At 45.6% G+C, this 8,446-nt stretch overlaps 1 protein-coding gene across 1 annotated transcript in view; it reads right to left on the bottom strand.

Moving 5' to 3' along the window:
• The window catches only part of BCAS1 (breast carcinoma amplified sequence 1), a 79,610-nt gene that overhangs the window by 65,159 nt on the left and 6,005 nt on the right, over positions 1 to 8,446 (bottom strand). The window contains exons 2-3 of the mRNA XM_023534088.1: positions 7,063 to 7,139; positions 4,664 to 4,736 (exon numbers count right to left, since the gene is read on the bottom strand). Of these exons, the coding sequence (XP_023389856.1) occupies positions 4,664 to 4,736; positions 7,063 to 7,134 (145 nt within the window). The 5' untranslated portion in view covers positions 7,135 to 7,139. The remainder of the gene's footprint in view (positions 1 to 4,663; positions 4,737 to 7,062; positions 7,140 to 8,446) is intronic.

Genomic DNA, 8,446 nt, shown 5'->3' with positions numbered 1-8,446 from the left:
GGCTGCACGTTGCGGGGCGGGGCCTCAGGGAATCACGTGGGTGGGGCTGGCAGTTTTAGCTAAGTTGATGGAGACTCAGATATGGCGGCGGCCTGTGCTTGCGCCTGCACGCTGGGCGGGGGAGGGCTCAACAAAGGAACAAGGCTTCTGGCAGCACTTCTGCCTGGGAGGAAGCCGCCCCTCCAGCCCTCGCCCCGAAGCCTGACAGCTCAGCTCCTCCTGTGTGTCCCCGGCACCTTTCAGCGGCTGCCTCAGCGCTGGAGCGAGCGGGCAAGTCGCTCAGCGGTAAGTCTGCACGCGGGTCTTTTAAAAGGAGCCTGGGACTCCCGCCGCCCTCCGTCTCACTCAGCCACAGTCTCTGCTGCTTTTCACAGCTAGAAGTCATGGGGACTTCTGTCCCTGGCACTGGAACCCCGGGCTGGGAGCCCGGTGTGGGGTCGGGACCCCTCACCCCTCAGGGGGGACCCCGCAGCCGAGAAACCCCTCCCGGTTTTTAACCGCCACACGCGGGTGTGGGACCTACCAGTTCCGTGTCTCTGCCCCTCCTACCAGTCTCGATATGACCTCTTCTGTATGTCCCCAGTTGTAGGACTTCTGCTCAGCCAGATTTGGGGTGATTCGCAATGACGGTCGTTCTGTAGATTAGTTGTAATTTCGATACAGTCATGAGAGGAGGAGAGCACCGCGTTAACCTGCTCCGCCATCTTGACCGGAAGTCAGAAACTTGAAGTTTTTAAGTCACCTGCAGTCAATGTACCTCTCAGAGGTCATTTTTAAAAGAATTCATAAATTAACCACATGGGCAGTTTATTGGTTTGAGAGGAGACAGTGGAGCTGCAAAGGAGACTGGCCACTGGTGACCTCCCATCCACATGGGCATATGTTGTGGGCAGGGTGCCAGGTGAGCACACTTAGAGTTGGCTATAGGATTTACATGTTTAATGCTTTGAGCTGTGATAACCTGATGGTGATGATGATGATAAAAAAAAATAATAATAAAGCTATCTGTGTTAAGAGATGTGAAGTAAGGAAAAATACAATATCAGAGGTTGGCAATTATGTGGTCTGCTGATGTAGCCGGCATGGTGTTTGGCCAGCAGAGTGTTTACACTTTTTTGAATTGGAAAATTTCATTTGAAAACTCTAAACTGAGTTTTCGTTGAAATGTTTTATTGTCTCCTGAGGGATTCCCACATGACAATCATGCCTGGAGCAGTGTGGAGGCTTCTAGACACAGAGGCTTTCCAGTTCTCTGCAGCCTCCACGCCTCCCAGGGATCCTCATGCCTGAGAGAGAGTCTGAATCTCCTAGAGAGCTCACAAGAACCGACGGCAGCCCTCACCCCCATTTCTGATTCAGGAGGTTTCAGCTGTGGCCCTAGAATCTGTAGGTCTAACTAGTTACTGGTGATGGGAAGCTGCTGGTCCAGCACCACTCAGAATCACTGATGCACATCGCAGCTTTTGTAGCTACAAATGGAGCCAGACTCGGCTTATGTTTTCTATCTCTTGTTCCCAGAAATATTTGATCTTCGAGGTATGTTTTGCACATATCAGATCTTGCTCTCTAATATGTTGCCTTAATTGTTAAACTTCCAGAAATTTGGATGGCATCTTATCATGTCTTTGGTCTCGTTAATTTATTATTATTTTTTTTAAGCGAAAAGTGTTGTTAAATTCTTCCAAGTGTGGTATAAAGATATGAAAAGCAGGAATTAAAAAAATGTTCACTCTAGGATCACAACTGTGGGGAGAAGCATTGATTCCACTTCAAGATCTGGTTAAAATGCACCTTGCAGGTGTCCATAGCTTGCCCTTTCCTCTGGCCTCACTCCAAAGCCTCAGCCCTTCCTCAGTGGGAGGTGATTCTGGGGTTTTCCTCAATAGCAGATCTGTCTTTTTAACTGTTTTTGTTTTGGAAGAAGAAAATGTCCATTAAATCATCACGGCGTTATCCACGCTCTCACAGAGCTCAGATTTATGCCACTACTGACCATACCTCTCCTTAAGGGTCTTCTGTAAAAAGCTAAACTAGAAAACAATTTCCGTCCTGGTGGTTAAAAGCGTTTTCAGATATTTCCTTCCCGGAATCTCCAGGCTTAGATTTTACCTTCTCCTTTCAGCTTTTGAGTGAGAAAGGTGAGCAGCGGCTGCCATTGTCTCGCCTGACATGCTGGACAAGTGATTGCTGAGTATTAACAGGGGCTGTGGCATCAATGCCGCTGGTGTCCTACTACGTGGCCTAGCATGTTCTCTTTCTGGGAGGATTAGTTTGGTCTGGCCTGGGGGTGGGCATGCAGGACGACACGTCCTGTCCCTTGTAACGTCACGATCTCTGAACCACTGGAGAGTCAGTTTCTCTTATGATTCGCAATGATGCGTGTGAGCAAAACGCTCAGGGATTCATACCTTCAGCTGGAGAGGTGATACACGATGTAAGCTGTGAGGCAGGGTCCACCTCACAAGCTGTCTGGTTCAATGACAGGCAATGGGGTCACACATCCCATGGTGGGTGGGAGGTCAGGAAATGTCAGGTGACTGTCTCCTGAGGTCTCCCTCTCCTGGGCTGTGTACAGAAGCCATGGAACAGTGTGACAGAATAGCTTAGAGGTGCCATGTCTTCACAAAATGCCTTGTCACTTCACGCCCCTACTCCCATTGAATTCAGATGAAGCAACGGAACTGAGTGAGCAAAATACACCCCTCTAAAGTAGCAGATGATTTTTTTTTCCATTGAAAAGATACATTATTGAGTTTAATTTTTCCTGTCTTTAGTCGATGTTTCTTTTAACGATGCTGATTTTTTAAAAGACTTCTTTGTATCTTGATAGTACCTTAAAATCAGATTTATCTGGTTGGGGTATTTACAGACAATGAAATTCACCAGCTTTAAGAGCACAATTCAGAGGGTTTTGACAAAGGTATAGGCATGTAACCACCGCCGTAATCAAGCTATAAAACCTCTCTATTGAGTGAAAAACAACCTAAAACCTCTTAATCATCCCCCAAATTCCCTTGCATCTCTTTTAATAGCCCCGCTCCATCCACCGCCCCTGGCAACCACTGAGTGTAGAACCCCAGCTAGCAGTGCAGAGCTGCTGCTATGGAAAACCCACACATCTGGCCTCAGAAGCAGTGTGAGTAGGAGAGCGTAGAGAAGGAAAACAGAAAGGTCTTTTTTCCTTACACTAGGAAATTCCAAAACCTCTGAAGTGATTCATCTCCTCATCGTTCAGGACACGAAACCGACGCCCAGAAACTTACATGTCAAGGACAGCAACTGTCATATGATAACGAAGCTAATTCATACAGAGCACTTACTATATGCCAGGCACTGAAATCTGTGCTTTTATTATACCTCATACTATGCTGTAGGTACTTTTATTATCCCACTTTACAGACAAGAAGGCTGAGGTTCAGAGAGGTTAAGTAACTTGCTCAAGGTCACACAGCTGGTAGTGGCAAAGCCAGCAGTCAGATTCCGGAGTTCTTACCTTCAACCACTGGGCTATGCTGCTGCTTCTTATATAATTTAGAATTCATGTATATTCTTCTCCTAGTAGAGCCCAGCCACATTTGATGCATCGAATTTATAGTCCCATCCTCCAGGAGACAATCAAATAAGTATATTGTCCAGTTTTAAAACTTCCCTCATATCGGGAAAATGCTTTTGTTTAGTTTAGTTTATCAGTGTCTGAGGAATTCCTGAGTGCTGGGTAATATGTAAAATGCTTCACAAATGATCTCCTTGAGTCTTCTCAGCAATTCTGTGAGGTAAGTATTCTCATCCTCGCTTTAGGGAAGAGAAAACTGAAGCTTAGAAATTCAAATGACTTTCTCCAGGTCACATGGCCAGTGAGCTGCAGAGGGCTTTCACCTAGGTTTGTCTGACTCCAAATGCCAAACTCTGAGTGTTTTTGCCCTTTCCTCTGGCCAGGAGTTCCCTCCATGATATTTAAAAAGATTTATACACATACATGTACATATATGTATACATATGTACACACATGTGTGTGTATATATGTATGTATATATATATATATACACATACATACATGCACATACACTCACATGTTGCTTTCATCTTATCAGCTGTAAATCCACGGCCTCTTCCAGCTGTCATAGCTACTCGGAAGAGATGAGTGTTGTTGAGAGTTCAATTATGTCCCCTCTCCGTCACGAAGAGGAAGTCCTAACGCCCAGGACCCGTGATCTCAGTTGGAAATAAGGTCTTTGCAGATGACCAAGTTAAAATGAGGTCGCTTAAGGTGGGCCCCAATTCAGCGAGCCTGTGTTCTTATTAGAAGGGGAAATGTGGACACAGAGACAGACATGCGTAGAAGGAAGATGCTGTGAGACACAGGGAGAACCATCTAGAAGCCAAGGAACACCTGAGGCTACCGGAAGCTCTGATGGATCCCCCTTGTAGTTTCTCAGAAGGCACCAACCCTGCTGTCATCTTCATTTCAGACTTCTGGTCCCCTGCACTGTGAGTCACTGAATGTCTGCTATCGAAGCCACCCAGTTAGGCTAGCCCCAGGGAACTAACACAAGTGTTTTCCAAGTGAGCATGTGGCCTCAGCCCCTCCGTGTTGTCTGACCCCAAGCAGGGTCAGCAGCCCCTTCCCCACCCGGAGAGGAGCAGCCCTCCTCCGCGCACCGACCTTCATTGCAGTGTTGAACCGTGTGGGTCGACACGATCATCCCGTTCTGAGCGCACTCACTCCCAGATGCCGCCTGGAACAGAACGCGAGCCAGTAAAAGTCGAGTCTTTGGGGAAATCAGAAGTCGAGGCCCCGAGGGTACCTCACGAAACTGAGCTTAATTTAAAGGCTGTGTTTTTAGAAACTGCCCAGTGTTCTATCACGCTGCAGAGAAACTAAATCCCACCCAAGGACCGGATTCCCATGATCGTGAGAACGCTCCCTTGTCTATGCTTCATCTCCCCGCCAGCACAGGCGACACAGACACGACACTGGGCTAACTGGGACACCTGTCTGATCGGTGGGGAGCAAGGACTTAGCACGCTGATTCCAACCCTGTGAGGTTCACCTCATTCCACCGTCCCGCACACACGGACAGTCTGCAGCCCGCCTTTAGTCAACAAGCTGGTCAAACACAGGAAGTTCATGGTTGCTCTTTATCTGCTCTGCATCCACGCCCTCCTCCTTCGCTGTTATGAGCTCTTTCCAGTTCTAAGCCACTGCCCTGTTCTTTTTTTCTATTCTGTTATTTATTGTAGATATTAAAAAAGATTTATATACATATATGTACGTATGTACACACATGTGTATGTATATATATACACATACACATACACTCACACGGAAAGAAAAAGGTTGCAAAAGAGTATATGTTATATAATGTCATCTTTAACATAATAATTTAAATTAGACACTAATAGTCGACATTAATTGAATATGAATCATGTGCTAAGTCCTTCACATATCGTCTTATTTCGCTAATTCTATTAGTAGTATAATATATGTTAATAAGTACAGAGAAAAATAAAAACTAAAAGGCTGAATAGCGACTTCCTAAAGGTGGAACCTCTTGGAGGAGAGACAGAAGACTTCTCTTTATATTCTTTTGACAGTTTTCATTGTTTAAAATAAGTTCTTGCATCATCGTTAACTCTACTGAGAAGTCACAAAATCGCAACAGCAAACGCACGTGACCACTCAGTCTTGAGGTTACGTCTGGCTTTCCCAGGCCAACGCTGGGTATGCAAATTTGATTTTTTTGGCTCACAGAATTTTTAAAAGTATCTTGGAATCGATCGCCAATGTGAATGCTGTTTTCCAACTCCTGATAAACTATGAGACCCTGGAAACAGCTTGACGGTCTCTGTTGACCAGAGCCCGCAGCCTTGGAGTGGGCCTCACCCCACTGCTCTACTTACTCATTTTTGTGACTGTCTGTTCGCTGGAGACCAGCAGCTCCCAGACTTGGAATCATTTGGGGAGCATGAGAAACTACCGACGCCTGGGCCCATTCCCAGAAGGTGTGTTTTAGTTAGTCTTGGAGGCTAGCCAACAGGAGTTTTAAAAGTAGCCTGAATCATTCTAATATGCAGTCAGGCTTGAAACCCACTATGAATTTTAAGCCCATTTGATCAGATCCAGCCTTCCATTCAGAGCAGGAGTTCCCTCCATGATGTGATCAATGTTAGTTCGTGGGTATTATCTTCCTCCTGTAGGGATTTCCATGTTTAACTGGGTTCCAGGTTTTAAACTGAATTGATCTCAAAAATGCTGGTGGTGAAAAGTCAGGCTTCTGCTACCTGGTCATAGACGATCCAAGGAGAAGCATCTGGGCGTCCCTGGCCTCCATCCTCCAGGACAGTCTTAAAAGAAGGATTTCTAAACTATTCCACCCTCTTGGCTGTACATTCGATAGCTGACAAGCCTGGAAAATATGGATGCCTGCCCTCCCTCCCACATGCCGAGTCTGACATAACTGGTCTAGGGTACATCTCTAGCAATATTCTAACGTTTTCTAGATGATTCTTGCATACAGCCAAGGCTGTGAACTACTGATCTACACCTGGGTTTCTCATTCTTGTCATGCCCACCTTTTGGGCCAGATCATTCTTAATGTGGGACCTTTCTGTACATTGTGGGACGCTTAGCAGCACTCCTGGTCTCTACCCACCAGACCAGTAGCACTACCTGAGTTGTAACAACCAAAAATGTTTCCAGACATTGCCGGGTGTCCCCTGGAGGGGACAGGCAAAATCACCGACAGTTGAGAACCACTGGTCCAAACCCATCTGGGACCAGGTACCAAATTAGCTGCAGAGGAATCACCTTAGAGGTCTTTAAAGACACGGGATCCATAGGTTCCCAGCCCTGCAATTTCTGATTAAGCACATCTTAGGTGGGGCGCCGGAGCCTGCATTTTAAACAAGCGGCATGAAGGATTCTGGGGTATTGAATACAAGTGAACAACCCCCGGGAAGGGCTCCTCATCATCAATCATGTCTGTGTGATGAGCACTAAGCGGGCCATTTATTCTGCGGTCATCCTCGACTCTGCCTACCAGGGGCCGTTAACTGCATTACCTTGTAAGTGTCTCTTTCTGAATCATTGTCTTGGTCTTCAACCCTCTGTGGGACACTCATTTGGTTACCCATTGTTCCTGTAATAGAGAAAAAATGAGAGAGAAATTAAAACCCAAGACAAACACATGTCTTACTCCTGCCTGTGTAACTACAGTGACAAGTTACTGTGATGTATCATCACAAGCCCAGCGTAGACCAACTGCTTAGATTTATTTTGGGGAGTGAGAGGAGATTTTGGACTCATCACTCAACAGAATTAAAGTCAAATGCAGCTCCAATTTTCACTTGCAGTTCATTGCTGGGGAGTAAATATTTATCATCATGAAAAGTATTCGGGGTATGTAGCATTTTCTTCCCTCTTAGGCAGTCAGAGCTATTATATCAAGGAGATATTAGAATAAGGATAATTAAAATAATACAGTGTTTAGTATTCTCTTTTCCTTAGACTGAATTAGGTCTGTTAAAACCTTTTCATAGCACTGGTTCCCCCCCCGCCCCCGCCGCCCCATAACACTCAGTACTACTTGTAATGATATCTTTATTTGGGTATATTTTCATTCATTCATTGATTCAACAAATATATATTGAACACTAACTCTGCACCTTATGCTGTGCCAGATACTCGGGTCACAACTGTGAATTAAAGAGACCGGGGCCCCTGACCTCCCAAAGCTGCAGTCTGGGGGGTGGGCAAACAAACAGACGAGAAATCCATAAACAAGGCCATTTCCGGTGAAGACAGTATGATGCAGTGGTTATCAACACAAAGTTGGAATGGGGCAGGACAACCTGGACTTGAACCTTCTCTGCTTCTTATCACTGTGTATCCTTGGATGAGTTCATTAGCCTCTCTGTGCCTCACAGGACTGCTACAAGGACTCGATGAGTTCCCACTTGTAAAGTGATTAGAATCATGTCTAACTCATAATAGGCAATGCATAATGTTTGTTAAACAAAACACATAGGGTTCAATGCTAGGAATAAAAATAAATTGGTAACATAATAAGAGTGGGCCATGGTAGAGAGCACAAGGTAGATGGTTCTGGAATGAAGTAACAATTGACCCAGACTTGGAGGGCAAAACAAAATATTTACTTAACTTCGGTCTCCCTTATGCAAGAAGTTGTCAATACCACAAGGGCAGGACTATCTTTATCGACCGCTGTATCTCCTGTTCTCAGCGCTTCATGTGCATTTATCACGTGCTAACTATTATTTATCGGTCGAATAGAGGGAATCACCATTTGATAAGCACCCTTCATCTGGCAAGTGCTGAGCTAGGCATGTGCCCACATCATCACTAACCCTCTCAAGAGCCCTGTTATGACCATAAGGATAACAGTAAACAATTATTTAGCATGTTCTCCCTCCAAGCACTGTTTTC

Source organism: Pteropus vampyrus, unplaced genomic scaffold (genome assembly GCF_000151845.1).
Source record: "Pteropus vampyrus isolate Shadow unplaced genomic scaffold, Pvam_2.0 Scaffold117, whole genome shotgun sequence".
Lineage (NCBI taxonomy): Eukaryota > Metazoa > Chordata > Mammalia > Chiroptera > Pteropodidae > Pteropus > Pteropus vampyrus.
This window is presented reverse-complemented; position numbering and strand designations above follow the sequence as displayed.